The sequence below is a fragment of the Pleurodeles waltl genome, chromosome 6 (genome assembly GCF_031143425.1).
Source record: "Pleurodeles waltl isolate 20211129_DDA chromosome 6, aPleWal1.hap1.20221129, whole genome shotgun sequence".
Lineage (NCBI taxonomy): Eukaryota > Metazoa > Chordata > Amphibia > Caudata > Salamandridae > Pleurodeles > Pleurodeles waltl.
Window position 1 is genome coordinate 190,210,599 of NC_090445.1, and position 21,345 is coordinate 190,231,943.

The 21,345-nt window shown below is 44.6% G+C and overlaps 1 protein-coding gene across 1 annotated transcript in view; it reads left to right on the forward strand.

Annotated features, from left to right (window-relative positions):
* LOC138299504 (ras-related protein Rab-18-B-like) overlaps positions 1 to 21,345 on the forward strand; it is a 306,733-nt gene that overhangs the window by 75,983 nt on the left and 209,405 nt on the right. The window contains exons 2-3 of the mRNA XM_069237780.1: positions 6,669 to 6,724; positions 9,004 to 9,065. Of these exons, the coding sequence (XP_069093881.1) occupies positions 6,669 to 6,724; positions 9,004 to 9,065 (118 nt within the window). The remainder of the gene's footprint in view (positions 1 to 6,668; positions 6,725 to 9,003; positions 9,066 to 21,345) is intronic.

Below are 21,345 nucleotides of genomic sequence, written 5' to 3' on the forward strand. Positions count from 1 at the left end.
TTGTAGGTTGGTCTTGGCGCTGGCGGGGTCCTTGGTGAGGGAGAGTACAAGTTGGGTGTCGTCGGCGTAGGAGGTGATGATGATGTCGTGCTTGCGTACGATGTCGGCGAGGGGGCTCATGTAGACATTGAAGAGTGTCGGGCTGAGCGATGAGCCTTGAGGTACGCCGCAGATGATCTTGGTGGGTTCTGAGCGAAACGGAGGGAGGTAAACTCTTTGGGAGCGGTTAGCGAGGAAGGAGGCGATCCAGTCCAGGGCCTGGCCTTGGATCCCGGTGGAGCGTAGGCGGGTGATTAGGGTGCGGTGACAGACGGTGTCAAAGGCAGCCGAGAGGTCGAGGAGAATGAGGGCGACTGTTTCACCGTTGTCCATCAGGGTTCTGATGTCGTCTGTGACTGAGATGAGGGCGGTTTCCGTGCTGTGGTTGGTTCGGAATCCGGTTTGTGAAGGGTCGAGCAGGTTGTTGTCTTCCAGGAAGGTGGTCAGCTGTTTGTTGACGGTCTTTTCTATTACCTTGGCTGGGAAAGGTAGAAGAGAGATGGGGCGGAAGTTTTTCAGGTCGCTTGGGTCAGCCGTAGGTTTCTTTAGTAGGGCGTTGACTTCAGCGTGCTTCCAGCATTCGGGGAAGGTAGCAGAAGAAAAAGAAGAGTTGATGACGGTCTGGAGGTGCGGGGCGATGATGTCGTCGGCTTTGTTAAAGATGAAGTGCGGGCAGGGGTCCGAAGGGGCGCCGGAGTGGATAGAGTTCATGATGGATTTGGTTTAGAGACAGGCCAGTAGGGCTGGGGAAAAGTCAGCTTTCATCTTCTGTCTTCTCTGTTAGGGTTTCTGCTCAGCAGTCCTTCTTCTTTCTTCTTCTTTTGAGGTCACCAGGAATCTGACAAACTGGGTTCAGTGGACCCCTTAAATCCTGGATTTAGGGGCGTTACAGGGGGTCAGAGGGCAGTAGCCAATGGCTACCACCCCTTAGGGTGGCTAAACCCTTCTTGTGTCCACTCCCTTTGAAGATGGGGGACACAGACCTAACCCTATTGGTCCCGGTCCTCCAAACTAAGATGAAGGATTTTGCAGGGTGTGGTGACTTCAGCTCTGGACCTCTTAAGAATGGTCCTACCGGACGTGGTCACTCCTTGTTTTCCTAAGTTTCCCACCAAACTTACTGCCAAAAGTGGGGCTTTGTCCAGGGGGCAGGCATCTCCACTAGCTGCCCTGCCCTGGGGCATTGTAACAGGAGGCCTGATCCTTTGAGGCTCTCCACCAGGTTTTACAGTTCCTGTGGTGGGGAAGGGTTTGGGGGTGAAGCACCTCCACCCAGAACAGGCCTTGTTTCTGGCCTCAGAGAGCATGGTGTCAGAAACTTGTCTGCTAGTGGCAGGCTGGCACAGACCAGTCAGCCCTACACTAGACGGTTGGGTAAAATACAGGGGATATCTCTAAGATGCTCTATGTGTGCATTTTGTAATAAATTCAACACTGGCAAGAGTGTGGGTTTATTGTGCTGAGAAGTTTGATACCAAACCTCCCAGACTTCAGTGTAGCCACCACAGAGCTGTGGAGTTCGTTTTGACAAACTCCCAGACCATATACTTAATATGACCCCACTGTACTTACAATGTCTAAGAATGGAGTTAGACTCTGTAGAGGCATATTGCTTATGCAGCTATACCCTCACCTGTGGTATAGTGTACCCTGCCTTAGAGCTGTAAGGCCTGCTGGAGGGGTGACCTACCTATGCCACAGTGGTGGGTGGGCATGGCACCCTGAGGGGGATGCCATGTCGACTTTATCTCTTTCTCCCCACCAACACATACAAGCTGCCCTGGCAGTGTGCATGTATTTGGTGAGGGATCCCTTAAGGTGACACAACACATGCTGCAGCCCTTAGGGACCTTCCCTGGTCACAGGGCCCTTGGTACCACTGGTACCTTTTGCAAGGGACGTATCTGTGTGCCAATTGTGGACCCAATGGTACATTTTTAGTGAAAGAACACTGGTGCTGGGGCCTGGTTAGCAGGGCCCCAGCACACATGTGGGTCAAGTCAGCATCAGTATCAGGCAAAAAGTGGGGGGGTAACTGCAACAAGAAGACATTTTCCTACAACTATGTCTTACCATTTATGTTTAAAGTATTCAGTTGTAGATTCACATACTTTGTTGTTTAATCTTTGCGAAGGACAGTTGCTGAATTTGGAATGCAACTATATACCCTTTTATGGCGTGTCCAGGTATTTGATGTACATGTTGAGTCCTTCTTTACAGTGATTGCTTTCAAACATGAGGTTGAGCATATTGTTTAAAACAAGCAATTATTGCAGCAGACTTTTAGGAGACCCGTCTACGATGTGTGAGCATGGTACGGAGGTCACTGACACTGTGTACCACCTGTTGTTAGCATATACTATTTTCAATGCTGAATGTATATTTACCCATATTGTAATTAGCTTGTTATTAGCTGGTATTTTACAGAATATTGCTGAATCATTTGGATTTGTCTTTGATTTGGAAACTGCCCCAGTAGCTGTAGCGCTTGAGAAATACTTGAAAGATACCTGAAAACGCAAAATAAAATTATATTGTTTCATTGCAGCTTTGTGTAACAAGATTTATTTGCTTTTATGGTGCTTGTTGGACTTGACCCTTTCTGCTGGGTCATCCCCAAATGTTTTGCCTTCACTCTCCTGTTTTCTGAATCAGTTTGTGTTGGCTTTTGTGACTCTGCACACTTTACCACTGCTAACTAGTGCTAAAGTGCTTGTGCCTTTTCCTTAAAACATGGTACAATTAGCTTATACCCTATTGGCATATTTATTGGCATATTGGCATGGTTGTATGATGGAACGACGAATGCCTGAACAACGTATGCCTTATCAACTCAGTCAGAACAACGACCACGTTGTTTCCACTCCGGCCTTTACAGCACATGCCTTCACAACACATGCCTTTACAACACATTTTGTTGTAAAAGCATGCCTAGTAAGGGCATGTATGGAAACGGCATGTGACTTGGCATGCGTGGTTCTATGATACCTCCCCACCCGCCCTGAGGCCCAAAACTACCCCCACCCCTAATACATGAACTACTCCGACCCCCCCCCACCCACCCTATAAAAAATACTATCTCAACCCCTTCCTTAGAAAGTAAAGTACCCAGACCCTCCCACCCACCCTGACCCCTAAAAAAAAAACCTACCCTGACCCCAAGCCCTGCCCCTAAAAAGTAAACTACTGGGACCTTCCACACACCCTGCGCCCTAACAAAAATACTATCCTGACCCTTCACCCCCTTCCTAAGAAGCTAAAATACCCTGACCCCACCACCCACCCTGAACCCTAAAAAAAACGATCCTAACCCCCACCCCCAAAAACTAAATTACTGACCCCCACCCCACCCCATAAAACAAAACTAGCCCAAAACCCCCTACCCACGCTGAGCCCTAAAATAAAATCTACCCTACCCCTGCTCCTAAAATGTAAGTTACCCCTACACCCCCACCTGCCCTGTGCCCTTAAACCTTCTCCCAAGTAAACTACCTGACCCGCCCTGAGCCTGAAAATGTTCCCCCTAAGTAAACTTCCCCGACCCCACCACCCACCCTAAACCCTAAAAAAAACGATCCTAACCCCCACCCCCAAAAACTAAATTACCCTGACTCCCCACCCACCTTAACCCCTAAATCCACCACCACCACTAAAAACTATCCACCAGCCCTGCCCCAACCCTGCTTACCTCACTGCATCCTCTCCCCATCCTTCCTTCTCTTCTCTCCTCCCTCCTTCCTTAAATCTTCCTCCACCCCTTTAAAAATAAATTACCCCACCCTAAATAAAAATAAAATAAACGTGCACCCCGCCCCTTAAAAAAAAATACTTAAACGCCCAGCCCCTTAAAAACAAAATAGAAATACCCTGACCCCCCACTCTAATCCCTTGAAAAAAATATATATATTTACACCCCCACCCTAATCCCTGCCGCAGCGCCACTTACCTCACTTCGTCCTCTCCCGAAAACCGCGTGGCTTTTTCTGTGCCTTAACAACGCATATGCGTAGGTCAGCACATGCGTGGTTAGAGCACAGAAAAAGGCATGTGCTGTTCAGGCAAACGTGGTTACGCTTGCGTTGAAAACGTCTGTGTCGTTCAGGACGCGTTGTTAAGGATGTTTCCCTATTGGCATACTTGTAAGTCCCTAATAATGTAGCACTACCTGTGCCCAGGGCCTTTAAATTAAATGCTACTAGTGGGCCTGCAGCACTGATTGTGCCACCCACCTAAGTAACACTTTAAACATGTCTCAGGCCTGCCATGGCAGTCTGTGTGTGCAGTTTTCAAGTACCAACTCAACCTGGCAAGAAACCTTTTGCCAGACTCACACCTTACCTTTTAATACATACAAGGCACCATTGGGTAGGCCCTGGACAGTTGAGAGGGTAGGAAGGAGTGTACTGAAAACGTTGGCCAGCTACTTTTAAGTTTTACTGGTAGTGAAAAACTCAACTTCATTTTTCACTACTGAAACCTCTCTCATAGGATAACATTGGAGTTACTTACTATATTTAATAAGCTGTAACGTCCAAATGGGAACAGGGCAACCAGTTCATGTTTGGGGGTGGGGGGTTTGGAATTCTAATGGAAAATTCTCTCATATGACAAAGTTGAACCTTCAATTACAATTTAGAGAATGCCACTTTTAGAAAGTTAACATTTTCCTGCCTTAGCCATTTAGAGCCTGCAGCCTGTCGCTGGATCACATGACTGGGTGAAGCTAGCAGTTAAGCTTAGTGTATTCCTCCTAGACAGCCACACACAATAGAGAGCTTAGCCGTGCCTGGATGGGCCATCACTTGCAAAATGGGAGGGCGGAGATTGGCATAACCATACTTACACTTGAATAAGCTGTGTCTTGCATCCACACAAAGGACTGAATACCCCCTGGAGATACTCTGGAGCCAGGGCAGGGAAAGCAGGAAACCTATGCATTTCAAAGGGAAACCTCTAGAAGGTTCTTCTACTTCATAGGAGGCACCGGGTGTAAATATTGGGACTCAGACACCAACCCTTCAGTGCACTTTTGGACCTGTGAAGACTTTGCCTGGAAGAAGGACTGCTGTGCTGCTGAAGGGATTTCCACTCTGCGGAACTGCTGCCCTGCTTCACTGCTGCCTTGCTAGATTGCTGCCCTGCTGCCATCCTGCCTACGTTAGAGGGAATGGACCTGCATCCAAACAAAGGACCTCCAGAATGACTCCAAAGGCTGGTCTGCTTGCCTCCTGTTTTGCCTCCTGTTTAGAGTAACAGAGACATAACAGGCTCTCAATCACCTGATCCAGCCTCCAGACCCAGCTGAAGCAAGCCCCTGGCCTCCAAGTGGTTCCCCTCTGGTCCTGACTCCTTGGTGTTCCCTCAGTGGAGCTGAATTGAACTTTTTGGGTCACAAATAGGCCCATTGACAGTACCTTGTCACTCGCTCTGCCCACCAGTGGGATGTTCTGTCAAACTACTAATGGGGAGCGCCACTGCAAAGCTCCGGCCCAACCGCATCCGACAACAAGAAGATCTTGGCGCTACAACAACAACCATCCATGATGCCAGGCCTGCTGTTCGCGCCACAGCGACAACCATTCATGACACCAGGCCTGCCCTTCATGCTACATTGACGACCGTCTGTGACGCTTCTCTGCTCCTAATGGCCCCCTCCACCACAAATGGGACTCTTTTGCGCTGGACTGAGGAAGTAACTTTTCAGCTGGACAAGCCTTATCCCTGTATTTGACCCTCTTTTCCTGAAATTTATGACTTTCCTTCAGTCTTGCATGACCAGATATCTGCAAGTGGTGCTTTGGAATATTGGGTGCTATTTTCACTGAAAATCTTTAAAGCTGCATATCTCCGGTGCTACTCAGTGCACTTTTGTAATTTTGGTCTTGATATATTTATCACATTTTGCTCTGTTTTTCTAAACTGTTGTGGCATTTTTTGTGTTGTGTTTAACTTTACTACTGTTTCAAGTACTGCACAAATAATTTGCACATTGCCTCAAAGTTAAACCTAACTGCTTTATGCCAAGGTACCATAGGGTCGAGCACAGGTTAATTTGAGGCTTGTTTGTGCCACACTGTGACAGGAATTGTGGTTGCGGCTTGAGTAGGGTTTCATCTCCTCCACCAGAAACCTAATTTTCCGAGCACTTTTATAATTTGCCAATGTTTTATGTAATTTGTGTTCTACAGTCCAATACCTAATAATAAACTATTTTTTAAAAATTCATATTACTTCTTTTTAACATAAACATTTGCATCCCACTGGTGCCAAATGTAAACAGTTCTGCAAAACCACACTATGACGCCTGTTTATTACCCTTTTGGTCCGAGTACTATGATCTCTGGAGTAGGCTGGACCTGCTTATGGACCTTCTTCCACCCGGGCTCGTGTGATGTGGGTTGATTACAGAAAGATTTAGATTGGACTAATTGCACTGGACTAGTCTGATCTCGTTTGTGGCAGGTCTGATGTACTAGAGCACAATGCCCCTGTATATTAGACCAGCTTGGTACCAGTAAATGGCAGTTTCGATTTCTACTTGCATACCATCTAACAATGCAAAGTGTTTTTTAGTTCAGCTTCGTGACGCCAATAACTTTTTCTTTCTTTTCTCTGTCTCTCTGCTGTAGTCTTTTGCTGAGATTCACTGATGACACGTTTGACAAACAAATTGGTTCAACCATAGGTAAGCTTAAAAATTCGTATGCTTACATATTTGTGCGTAATTTCGTCCGTAATTGTGTCATTATCTAAAATCCAATATATGCAGGCTGCCTCACTGCAGCAAAAGAAAACACCGATCATGGTGCTGGTGAATGTTATTGCAGATGTGAGGTGGACCCAACGCATTTAAGCTCAGGCAGTGAGACATGATCACGGTGGATTCTCCCACATAAATGCAATCAGTGGCACCAGTGAACAGTACAGACAGATTAAAGCATTGCAGATCTTAGTCTTTAGTTGTAACACAGAAATCATCATAAATCATTCCAGTATATAAATCAATATTACATTGAAGAATTAACTTGAATTTCATAGCATGCCATTTGATGTCAATCAGTTGATTATTCAAAACAATGTAATGCATCAAACCTTAATGAATAGCGTAATCAATTGATTGCCTGAAATCACATTCAACCCCATGCAATACTGACACATATGTACGATTGAGTTATGTCCGTTTTTTATTACAACGACGATTAGGATGTGAGATGCTCTTAGTCTGCATTAATTCTTCACTGCCGTCACTGTAGCTATGTCTGAAAACTCAACATGTACCCACCACGATCAATATTCAATGCTTGTGCCAAAAGGCTTCGGGTCTGCCACACCTCTGCAATACAGTTATTCAGCACCGTGATCACTATGCGTAGTATTCCTGCGGAGGAGCAGATTACTACAGTTGATTACAGGCTAGCCGGGGCCATGCCTTACCTGGCCAGTGCAGGTGTTGATAGCTGTTCAAGTTGATATATAGACTTGATATGTACCAGCCGAATCATGTGCCTCCTTTTCAACATTTGCACCAAATAAAGCTTATTATTGACCGTTCTGTGATTGGATCGTGATCATGGTAAGGATTTTCATGGTCACTGCAGCATAATGTAAACAAACATACTTGTCCTGTAAATCATAGACATCAATGTTGGTCTAATGCTTATGGGGCCCATCCACTGTAGAGAAAAAAACTGTTCTCTTTAAATAGTGCTGCATCTCTAGCAATCACAAACAAATGGTATTCCAGAATGTTCCTTTTTTAAGGACATTTTTGGGGTTTTGAGACCTATTGTGTCATCATTTGCCCGCCACCCCCTTTACGTTTTTGAAGTAAGAAGCCTAAGTTATGCTCTCGACTTCCCACCCTGATCAGTGTGCATGCATCCAATATGTTTGCTGTCATGTCACTTTTTTGTATTGATCAACAATGAACTCACTTTGTGATCTGCCCATGTCTGGTTGCTAGTATTCTTATTGCAGAGTTATTTGTTCTGGAACTGTATGATGTAATCTGCCAAGAAGGTTGGAACTTTAACATTTATGTAATTTTGGAAAACAGGCTGTCTGGGTTCAACGATTGCCTTTCTTACTATGTTTTGATCAAACAACTGTTACATTAAGCCAGGGAGATGTATCAACAGCATCATTTTTGAGATAGCAAGTCATTTCTGCCAATGTGAAGTTTAGACATTGGTTGTATTCCACATTGAGAAGGGATATCACTACATTAGTGGCAAATGGGGTGTCTGTGAAACCGGAAGTAAGCTGCTTCACTTACCTGGTATTATATTCTGGTCAAATAATTGTATCTCTTGAGGATCAAATGGGAAGCTATTTATGTCAGTCCCAGTTTCAGTACAATTGTGCTCATACCAAGGTGCAGAGATCCATAGCTTTGAAGACAGCTTTGAAAGCATGGGACATTGAGACGCTCACACTTTGTTTAGAATATCACATTTAAAAAACTCTTACTCTTGGTCCTTCTGGCCCAATACGATATGAACACTCCTGACATGATTTAATCACTTTACAAGTATTTTGCTGCTATCTATGGCATGTTATGATCTTAATACAATGTGGGATTCATCAACACGGAAACATCTGAGGCATATGGTTTTCTTTGGTCCTTGAGATAAGTTAAGAGTGCTTGACAGCTTCATGATGTACCCAAGGCAATCATGCATGTTTTAGTTCTATGTTGCATTTGAAAATCTGTTCTGCACTATTTGGGACCAATCTGCTTAGTCCTGACAGAAAATCGACGCTCAGCTCTGGCTTAGCCTACAGAAAAACCCTGAGCCAAGCTAAAAGTTAGGCTTGAGCCAAGCTTGGCTCTTCATTACCTTAACAGCCTTTTGTGCTATGTAATTTTTGTAAACTAGTCTAAAAACAATGATTTTAGTGTATTTATAGGGTGGCTAAGCTATAAGGAATTTACCAAAATGTTTTCATATTTTCATAAATCAGGTGTTGATTTCAAAGTAAAACGATTGATCGTCGACGGGAATCAAGTGAAACTTGCAATATGGGTAAGTTCCCAAACGTATAATGTAAAGGTGGTTCCTCTAGCTGCAAACTAAATTATCAGTAATTTCTTGTAAGTTCATGTTCTGGTTTTATAAAAACAAGAGACGTCTAACATGACACTGCAACACTGACCCTTTCTTTCACTGTGATTACATTTTCTGTTCCTTTTCTGACTCCACTGGGGCACCCAGTGTCAGTCCCTTTTCACTTCATTTGGGAGCCGGGCTGGTAAGCTTATCGTACAATATATGTTAATTTCCATACCAATGTCTCTTTGTTTATATATTTGATAAGTTATCTTTCACCGCAACAGCCCTGCATATGGGTTTACCAGGTGTGTTTTTGCACCTGGTAATTCCAAGACTGGTATTGCCACACCCAGTAATTCCAGGTGCATGACCACATGGCTGTTCAGAATCAGCTGGAGTGGGATCCTTTAACTACCCCCAACGACTTGGCCCCTAAATGCGCCACTCCCCACGGGGTTCTGCTCTGGCCGGCTCAAATTGAGGGCCTTACTGTTTTCTGTTGTCAGTCTTGCAAACAGCATTTTTGTTTAGGCTAAGTAAGTAAGGGTGTGTGTGACCGACATCAGAAAAAAAATCAATAATATCTTGGAAAAAGTAAAATCCTCGCAACCTTTGTGAAGTGGCAGATTTCCACAGAACTGAAAAAAGATTGCAAAAAAATACCTCCTAGTTTTCGTCCAACTCCATTTGACCGTTCTACTGACATTTACAAACACTGTATCTTCAGTCTTGTGCTTAATAAATTCAATACGGCCTCTAATTGACATTATTTCACCATAATACAATTATCCATAATGCATCATATTTATATGGCGTTTCATTTATGACATCGGAGAAAATAGCACCCAACTTTATTAGCCATTATATCATTGCTTAGTTTGATAAATCACTGTTTTCCAGCTCTTAGCCAACAAATGATTAGGAGAGACAGTCCCTGAAAAATATCAACATTCAAAATCGGGAAAGTAAATTATATTAAGTCCTGTCATGGTCCGAGTCTGGTATTTGCAACACTTGTGCCCAAAGCAGTGTGATTAATAATCCCTCTCAGTAGTGGATTTTAGTGTAGATTATATTGACTTCGATATTACCTCTTCCAGCCATGAAACCAGACGGAAGTATGTCTATAGCTGCACTCTGTCCAAATGCTCCTCCTGGCCCCCAGCTCCGTGTGGGAATTGGGAGAGGGCGGCATCATTCTTGAATCGTGACTGTACTTCCATCAGAAGTCCTCACGCTAGTGGCTATTCAAGAGGGGAGAGTTGAACGTCTTGCCCAAGAAGCATTTGCAGCATTAGCATCTGCAGATGTTTTCACAAACCCTTCATTGTGCCCACTAGTGGGTTGGTCTAATGCTCCAGCAACCTAATAAACTGCCTAATAAACACAATATGGCTCTTCTCTCACCTGCTCTCCTTATCACTCCTGTTGGTATGTGATTGCATTCCTTTTCTCCTCCCAAGATATCTCTAATTAAAAGACGTCTACAGTGCAGCTTTAAACAAGTTTGGAGCAAATCCAGTCTGTGATCTATGTCCAATAAATTGACCAATGAGGAGTCGTACATGTGTCATAGGAAGGCAGCCTAGCATACTTCTATATAGCACACACCTGCTAGAAATACTCAGTATAGACGTGCTGGGTGTCACTATACCTATGATAACTCTGAAGTCGGCAAATGAGGGAACTGTGCATTAAGAGATTAAGGGATTTGTCAGTTTAAAACACTTAAAATGGGCTATCTGAGATTAGAGCTCAGGGCCTAGTGGGAACATTTTAGGAAGATGACCTATTGCTACAGGAGCTCGAAGCACTACATTATCACCCTCAGTGCTTTAAGTGGGCAGACATTTCTAATGCTCAACCCTTAGTTCTGTCTGCTCTGAGTGCAAAAAAAAAAAGAAAGATTGCTTTCTGACAGAAATAAAGTTAATTTGAATTACTTTGTATACATTGTTTTCTGTCAGAAATGAAGTTATTTTGAATTAATTCATATAAACAATGTAGTCATGCTATTCAACTGGAACATTGCATTGATTGGGGGGGGGGGGGGCGTTCTTCTCACTCCCACAGAGGTGTAGACACAGTGACTGCTATGTAAGCAAGAGAGTTTGCCAATTAGTGGAATTCACTGCAAACCCAGGTGAATCTGTCACTGCTGCACGCCGTTCTGTAACGCAGCACGCTGCTGTTCGCTGGCATTCACACCCACAGATTGCAGGGCAGACCCATTTGTAGATTCCTGGTGAATATTTTCTGTGTCCCAGGGCAGAATTACAAAGTAACCATTAAACAGTTTTCTCAAAGCAACTTAATGACCTGACTTCCACCTTTAAATTGTTCCAGAAATTCGCTCCTTACTGTTCTTGGGGAAAAAAATGAGGCATATAATACAGTTGAGCGGTTCTTAACCTTTTAACTTCTGTGGACCCCCACTGAAGCATTACTGGAATCAAGGGAGCCCTAACATAAGCAACGTCTATGATTTGAACACAAAACAGATATACACCAAAGAAATGCTCAAATATTAAAATATTTTGATTAATGCACAATCAAATATAGAAAATGTTTTGAAATGTTCAATGATGCTCTTTTATTTCTATATACTTTATTATTTAATTTTGTAAAACAGTCTCGGACCCCCTGAGTAAGCTTCGTAATCCCCAGGTTTCCTCGAACCACAGGTTGAGAACCAATGATATAGCCCATAAATTGAGATAGTGAAGATCTGCAGAAAAATTGTCCATGTTTTACCTGTTACTGAAGAAGACTTTTGAGGAGCTTCCATTTAAGAAAAGGTTCTAATGCAATGGAAAGCGCAAATGTTCATGGAAAAGCAACTGTCCATCAAGCCTCAGAGCAAAAGTGGACCCGAGACAGATTAAGATGTCTTTTGTAGTGTCGCCAGACGTTGTGCAAGGTAGACATGGTGTACAAACAGAGTAAGTAATGTAAATTTTCCAATGTGATTATTTTTTAAAATTCCCATTTCTATGGAGTAAAGGTTGCATTGCGCACCATCGAATATGTGAAACCTAACACCAGCTTGGGGAGGTGAATGGGAGAAGAACCTCACTCCCTGCTATAATTGGCAATCACAAACTACCCCTTTGGTTTGTCTTTGGTTTGAGAAGGATTAAAGCTTCCTCTCTCGGCTGCCCAATACCTTCTTCCATGAAGTCTATTATCAACTACATCTTTCTTTGTGTTTTGGGGATCTGTAGGGCTGGTGTCAGACTGAGAGACAATCCTTTGTTATATTCGTTATTGTTTGTGATCATTAAAATTGCTGGGGATCTGCAAGAGAGTGTAGGCCTCCACCCCTTAGACGTAAACAACCCTAAGAAATCTTTTTAAATGATACCCATTTTAATGGAAAATGACTCAGTCTTCGATTTTTTGTGGGTCATGAATCTCCAAACAATAAATAAAGATGCCTTTCAATTCTATATATTGATGCTTATTTTTTAATGCGGGGATTGGTGTTTACAACCTCTTCTCGCTTAGCAGTCAGAGAAAGAAAAGTAAAGTGAATTATGTGACAATCTTACAGTGGTAGAGGGCATGTGAAATGAAAAGAGAGGATCTAGGATGTCATATGTTTGTAAAACACAACGAAATGTGAATAACTGTAAATAAATTATGTACATTCAGCAGTTAGGAAAGCAGAAAAGAAGCACTTTTTTGTCACTCTCAAGTGTGATAGAAATGAATATTTTAACCCCTTGGGTGCCCAGGACGAGCTGGTCTCGCCCTTGACAACGGTTGCCTGGTGCTGAGGACGAGACCAGTTCATCCTGCTATATGCCCCCGGGGGAAGCGCTAGTGCTCCCCCCGATGGCCAAGCACCCCCTTTCCCTGGGCAGGGATGGAAGGGGAATCGCTTCCCCTTACACCCTGCCCGTGACGTCTGATGACGTCAGCGCACGATCTCACGCTAACCTCATCAGAGGCCTACCCCTCTGCGCTGGAAGCTGAGCTTCCAGCGCGGATCGAAGGAGAAATGCGAAAGCATTTCTCCTCCGATCACGTGGAGGGGGCGGGATAGGCATGAAAGGAGAGGAAAGGCCTCTCCTTTCATGTCTCTCTCTCAACATTCCTGCTGCCTGATTGTGATGCGATCGGACAGCAGAAATGCCACTAGACACCAGGGAATTTGTTTTTGTTTGTCATAATAGGAGCGGCCCCTAATGGCAAGGGCCGCTTTCCAAGGGGGCAAATTATTTTTAGGCCTTTTCAGATCGGCCTAATCTAATTAGGCCAATCTGCCCCCAGGGGGGCAGAAACCCCTAGACACCAGGGATATATATATTTTTTGGTTTATATATATATATATATATATATATATACATATATATATATATATATTTGTTTTATGTGGGGAGCGAACCCTTAGGCAAGGTTCGCTCCCCTGGGGGGCAAATTGTCTTTAGGCAAGATCGGCTGATTTTTATTAACCCAGACTGCCCCCAAGGGGGCAGAAATGCCACTAGACCCCAGGGATTTTTTGTTGTTGATATTTATACATAAGGGGAGCGGCCCCTTGGGGGCAAAATATTTTTAGGCCATTTCTGCCCCTGCTGGGGGCAGAACGGCCTATTATAATTAGACCCATCTGCATCCCGGAGGAGGGCAGAAACCCCTAGACACCAGGGATCTTTTTTTTTGTGTGTGTTTTTATTTTTATATGTAGGGAGCAACCCCTTAGGCAAGGGTCTCTCCCCTGGAGGCAAAATGAACTAGGCAATTTCTGCACAAGAAACCAGGGATTTTCTTTTTGTTCTCAGTTTCACATTAGGGGAGCGACCCCTTAGGCAAGTGTCGCTCCCCTGGAGGGGGGGGGCAAATTTATTTTAGGCCATTTCTGCTCCCCTTGGGGGCAGATCGGCCTATTTCTATTAGGTTGGGGGGCAGAAACTACTTAGGCACCAAAGATTGGTGTGTGTGTTTTGTTTGGGGGCAGCCCCTTGGGCAAGGGTCGCTCCCCATGGGGGCACATTACTGTTGGCCATATCAGCCCCCCTCTGGGGCAGATCGGCTTATCTGCCCCCAAGAGGGGCAGAAAGCCCATCTGAGACCAGGGAAGATTCTTTTTTCAAAATAAGAGGGTAGTGGTGTGGCCATAACTCCACCCCAAATAAATGGGGCCAAAGTTGTTCTGCCCACCAGTGGGAATATGGGAAAATTACCCCTGATACACACCACGGGGGGGCAAAAAGATGCCAGGGAATTAAAAAACAAAACTAAAAATAGTGTGGTGGTCGCTACCAACCAGTATGGGCATGGTTATGCCCCCACCCCAGCTGAAGGGGGTAACAGTTTTTCAGCTCTCACCCCGCACACTAAAACATCTTATCCGGCAAGCAAGAGGACATTTGATTTTTTTGCGTTTTGGTTTTACATTTGGGCCATGAGAGCTTGGCTAACTCTCAAAATCGTCCCACTTGGAATGGTGAGGACTGTACTTTCTGGACATCGGGACGCTGCCATGTAGAAAAATCCAAAAGACCTAGACACATCTGGGTGAGTCCAGGGTGGTGTGCTTCACATGCACCCCGCACCATTTTCTTACCCACAATGCCCTGCAAACCACCAACTTTGCTGGAAATCATAAATTCTTTCCACATTTTTGTGATGGAACCTTCCGGAATCTGCAGGAATCCACAAAATTCCTACCACCCAGCATTGTCTCATCTATACCGATAAAATTTTTGCCCACTTGTCAGCCTAGAAATGTTTTATTCCAAACTGCCCTTTTGGACCCGCTTTGGTTTCTCCTCAATTTTAACATGTTTTTGGCTCTTCCCTGTCACAGGCACTTGGCCCACCTACACAAGTGAGGTATAATTTTTACCGGGAGACTGAGGGGATCATTGGGTGGAAATTTATCCCACAGAAATGTGGAAAAAAATTGATTCTTTAGCTAAATTTGAGGTTTGCTGAGGATTCTGGGTAAGAAAACATTGAGGAATTCACGCAAGTCACACCTCCCTGGATTCTCTCGGGTGTCTAGTTTTCATAAATGTTTGGGTTAGGTAGGTTTCCCTTTATGGCTGCTGAGTTCAGGGTGAAAAACGTGTTTTGGACCATTTCCTTTTGCGGGCACTAGGCCTACCCACACAAGTGAGGTACCATTTTTATCAGGAGACTTGGGGGGACACTGGGTGGAAGGAAATTTGTGACTCCTCTCAGATTCCAGAACTTTCTGTCACCGAAATGTGAGGGAAAAGTATTTTTTTGACCAATTTTTGAGGTTTGCAAAGAATTCTGGGTAACAGAACCTGTTGAGAGCCCCACAAGTCACCCCATCTTGGATTCCCCTCAGTGTCTAGTTTAAAAAAAATACACAGTTTTGTTAGGTTTCCCTAGGTGCCGGCTGAGCTAGAGGCCAAAATCCACAGCTAGGCACTTTGCAAAAAACACGTCCGATTTCAATGTAAAAATGTGATGTGTCTACGTTGTGTTTTGGGGCATTTCCTGTCACGGGCACTAGGCATACCTACACAAGTGAGGTACCATTTTTATCGGGAGACTTGGGGGAATGCTAGGTGGAAGGAAATTTGTGCCTCCTATCAGAGTCTCCAACTTTCTGTCACCAAATTGTGAGGAAAAATTGTGTTTTTGGCCAAATTTTAAGGTTTGCAAAGGATTCTGGGTAACAGAACCTGGTGAGAGCTCAACAAGTCACCCCATCTTGGATTCCCCTAGGTGTCCAGGTTTAAAAAATGCACAGGTTTGGTAGGTTTCCATAGGTGCTGGCTGAGCCAGAGGCCAGAATCTACAGCTAGGCACTTTGCAAAAAACACGTCCGATTTCAATGTAAAAATGTGATGTGTCCACGTTGTATTTCCTGTCGTGGGCATTAGGCTTACACAAGCAAGTGAGGTACCATTTTTATTGGGAGACTTGGGGGAACACAGAATAGCAAAACTAGTGTTATTGCCCCTTGTCTTTCTCTACATTTTTTCCTTCCAAATGTAAAACAGTGTGTAAAAAAGACATCTATTTGAGAAATGCCCTGTAATTCACATGCTAGTAAGGGCACCCCGGAATTTAGAGATGTGCAAATACCCACTATTTCTCAACACCTTATCTTGTGCCCATTTTGGAAATACAAAGGGTTTTTTGATACCTATATTTCACTTTTTATATTTCAGCAAATGAATTGCTGTATACCCGATATAGAATGATAACCCATTGCAAGGTGCAGCTCATTTATTGGATCTGGGTACCTAGGGTTCTTAATGATCCTACAAGCCCTATATATCCCCACAACCAGAAGAGTCCAGCAGATGTAACGGTATATTGCTTCAAAAAATCTGACATACGGGAAAAGTTACAGAGTAAAACATTGAGATAAATGGCTGTTTTTTTACCTCAATTTCAATTTTCTTTTTCTTTTTGCTGTTATTTTCTGTGGGAAAACCTTGTAGGATCAACACAAATTACCCTTTCTCGAATTCAGAATTTTGTCTACTTTTCAGAAATGTTTAGTAGTCTGGGATCCAGCATTGGTTTCACACCCATTTCTGTCACTAATTGGAAGGAGGCTGAAAGCACAAAAATAGTAAAAATGGGTATACCCAGTAAAATGCCGAAATTGTGTTGAAAAATTGGGTTTTCTGATTCAAGTCTGCCTGTGCCTGAAAGCTGGGAAGCGGGTGATTTTAGCACTGCAAACCTTTTGTTGATGCCATTTTCAGGGAAAAAACCACAAGCTGCCTTCTGCAGCCTTTTTTTCCCATTTTACTAAAAAAAACGATTTTTTTGCTGTATTTTGGCTAATTTCTTGGTCTCCTTTAGGGGAACCCATAAACTCATTGGTACCTCTAGAATCCCTAGAATATTGGAAAAAAAAGGACGCAAATTTGGCGTGGGTAGCTTATGTGGACAAAAGGTTATGAGGGCCTAAGTGCGAACTGCTCAAATAGCCAAAAAAAAGGCCTGGCACCTGAGGGGGAAAGGGCCTGATGGGATATGTTTCTACAGTCTGTGGACATAGATGAGAAGGCCCGGTTTCTTGGTGTTTATTCCTTGCACCTCCTGGTGACTTGATGATGATGAAAATTATTTATAATGCACATCAAAAACCCAAGTTAATATCCTCATGCTTAATCAGAAAGCTTTCAGAAAGATTGGACCTGATTGAAAAGCCATGTTTTCTGGTGTTGGCGAAATGCCAGCAATTAGGTTCCACTCTCAAATTAATAGGTATGGAGCTCCAGCCCTTTGGAGCCAGGAAAGTAAATTATCAGCCCCCTTTTCTCCTGCTCTTGATTCTTTGCGGTGTTATGAAATATGTAGTCTCCGGTTGTTAGGAGTATACATCCTAAGTTTTTCAGTGATAATGATAGGGTCAGTTATGTATTAGAGTGATGCAGGCAGTTTTAAACAGAATTGTCTGCTTTATGTGGAGCCAAAGAAGTTCCCTCAGGGCTGCTGATGACGATTTTAATTTACTTTTCTTGGTCAGCAGCTTAGCAGTGCCTTTCTGGACATGTACTCTGGACAGTGTTTTGGAGTAGGCCTAAATATAATGCATTGCAATACTACAGTCAAGATAAAACCAGAGCCTGCACCAAACGGTGTGGGTTTTCTTAGGGAAAAGAGGGATACTATTACAAACCTGCCTCAGTTGCATAAAACAGGCTGCAAGATAAAGCCAGAGCCTGCAGCAAAGGGTGTGGGTTTGCTTAGGGAGAAGAGGAAGAACCTGCCTCAGTTGCACAAAACTGGCTGCGGGGACTGCATTTGCCTGCTTATCTGAAGTTAGTTTGGCATCAATAATGGCAACTGGGCTTTTTCCCATTTAAGCTGGAATAGGTGGTTCCTCTAACCTACTCGGCCATCAGTTGGGCATTGAGTCAGGTTTGGCACGCCAAAATAGATAAGCTCTGTTTTGTCTCCATTAAATTTCAGAGCAACCATACTTATCCATTTCGTAACATTCAGCATGCACTCATGGAGGTAATCAGCTGCTGTGGGACCATCTGCCACTGACACCACTATTTGAGGGTCATTAGTATACAACATCAATGCAAATTAAAAAAAAAAGGGTTAATCAGGAAGCCCTAGTGGAACCCACACAACAAGGTCTTAGTGGAAAAAGAGGAGGCCATTCTCACAGTCTGATTGATCAGGAAAGAATTAAGAACACGGGTTCTAGAGACACTTCTAAAATTAGAAGCAAGAGCCCATACACATCCAATGGATGTCATGCTTCATCATAGGGCTAGCTCCTCGTCAGACTGGCGCTGCAGTGTCTGATGGGCCCCACAAGGGGGCCCTTTGCCAGAGATCTTGATTTGAAGTGTGTGCCGTGATTAAAGTAGGAATGAATTTAAACCTACTATCAGGGAAGAGCAGGGGAAAAGGAGGTTAAAATTGGCTCAAGAACCTCAAAACAATGTGTTTTAATAGGCGTTGAGGCTCTCGGTCAATGTTAAAAACACAAGGTAGTGGCATAGAAATAAAGTTCCACCACTCTACTAACACCAAAAAACTAATAGGGACAATCTCCCTTTAGCTGTTATATGAGGTCAACATGTTTCACGCCTTCGAAGTCCATACGGATCATGTGGTGCTTCATCAGGACCAAAACAAATGTCTCCTAAGCTACACTACATACCCTAGTTAAATTTAAAGGTCTGAAGGGCAAAAAAAGTAACTTACGAGGAGTGCTACACAACTCGTGACTTAAATAGGTAAGAACCTGTGCAGAAGAAAATGCAACACAAAGTATGTTTACAATACAGTATGAATCATCGAAATGTATAACACAAATAATAGTGTTGTGATACTCCATGTTGACGTGCTGCCATGCAGAATGTGACATAACTCGCAATGAAAAACTCCTTACCTTCCTATATTAAGGGCTGGGTTCCTTAGGAAAGTGCGAGCCAATGGACTAACGTCACTCTGTGTGGATCAAAGAAGCATCAATGGTTACAAGAGCGAAAGAGACTGGTAAATATGTAGTCAATAAAAATAATATACTTCATACTTAGTAGCACATATTTGGAAAAGATAAGTCCATTTAGGGGTACTAAAGACATTACCCACGTCTGAAAATTAACTCGGCCTGCAAACGGGCTCGCAACAACTATAGAGAGGCACTACTGACAACAGTACCTAACTGCCCGACTGACGTGTTTACACTTCTACCCCTCTGTCCAATACTATCAATAAATGGTGGTCTATCCTCTGAAGTGGCGGTGAGGTCATTCCAAAACCTTTGTTCGCTTTCAAACGGACTAGGAATATCAAAGACCTAGTAGTACATACTTGCCCCAGGATTTTGACTTCAGAAACTAGACAAACTACCCTGTGGCAACTCCCACCAGTGCAAGGCCACCACCTGTGTGGGAGTTCTAACGTATATCCGTTCACTTCACAAACTGAAACTTTGAATTTACACCCCCTCGGCAGATGGCGTCTTCTAAAACATACCAATTGCAACACCCGTAACTGTATGTTCGATGGCATCTGTCGCTGTAGATACGCATGTTCTGCAATAGCTCGCCATCTGGTGTTGGGCCGGAGTGTTACAAGTTGTTTTTCTTCGAAGAAGTCTTTCGAGTCACGGGACCGAGTGACTCCTCCTTTTGTCTCCATTGCGCATGGGCGTCGACTCCATCTTCGATTGTTTTTTTTCCGCCATCGGGTTCGGACGTGTTCCTGTCGCTCCGAGTTTCGGAACGGAAAATTAGCTAATTTCGGAAGATTTTCGTCGGGATTGTTGCGTTCGGGATCGGCGTACTTAGATTTCACACCGCATCGAAGATCGAAGAGCTCCGGTGCCCTTCGGGGTAGTTTTTCGTTCCTCCGTCGGGGGCCTGGTCGGCCCGACCGCGTGCTGAAGAACGCCGATGGAACGGACCCCGTTTCGTTTCTGCCCCAAATGCCACAATAAATACCCCTACACAGACCAACACTTGGTCTGCAACCTGTGCCTGTCACCTGAGCACAGCGAAAACACCTGCGAGGCCTGTCGTGCGTTCCGGTCCCGAAAAACACTCCGAGACCGTCGAGCCAGAAGACTTCAAATGGCGTCCGCACCGACAGCCCAACGGGAGTTCGAGGAACAGGAAGAAGAAGGTACCTTCTCGATCCAAGACTCAGACTCCGAAGGATTCGACGACACACAAACCGTGAGTAAGACGTCGAAAACCACACAAAGAAACATTTACAAGGCCCAGGGGACGCCACTGCCACCAGGCCATGGCTCCACCCATAAATTCGGTGACCGACCGTCGGCACCGAAAAAGGCCAAAACAGTGCCGAGATCGTCCGACTCCGGTCGAGACACCGGCACGCAGCCTTCTCGGGACCGAGAAAGTGCTGGAGACAAGCCTCGACACCGAGATGCCGGTGTGGACACGGCTCGACGCCGAGACAGCGGCACCGAAACAGATCGACGCCGAGAGGTTTCGGCCCCGAAAAGGAAAAAAGTCACCTCGGAGCCGAAAAAACACGCAGACAAAGTTTCGACGCCGAAACAAACTGCAAGCGACCCAGCTTCAGGCTCTTATACAGAAGAGCACTCGCTAACCTCCCAAATGCAAAAGCATAGGTTTGAGGAAGAGCTACAAGCAACTGATGTGGACCATACGCAAAAGCGTATCTTCATTCAGCAGGGGACAGGAAAAATAAGCACCCTTCCCCCCATTAGGAGAAAGAGAAGGTTGGAGTTCCAGACGGAACAAGCACCACAACCAAAAGTGGTTAAAAGAATTACACCACCACCCTCTCCTCCGCCCGTGATTAACGTTTCACCAGCACAAACTCCATCTCACTCCCCAGCTCACACCACCATGAGCCAGGGTGACCAAGATCAGGACGCATGGGACCTATACGACGCCCCAGTGTCAGATAACAGCCCGGAGGCCTACCCTACAAAGCCATCTCCACCAGAAGACAGCACCGCGTACTCTCAGGTGGTGGCTAGAGCAGCACAATTTCATAACGTAAGCCTCCACTCAGAACAGGTCGAGGATGATTTCTTGTTCAACACACTCTCCTCCACCCACAGCTCCTACCAAAGCCTGCCTATGCTCCCTGGTATGCTCCGGCACGCAAAAGACATATTTAAGGAGCCGGTCAAAAGTAGGGCAATCACACCAAGGGTGGAAAAGAAGTATAAGCCGCCTCCTACGGACCCGGCTTTCATCACTACACAGCTGCCACCAGACTCTGTTGTTGTAGGAGCAGCTAGGAAAAGGGCCAACTCTCACACATCTGGAGATGCACCACC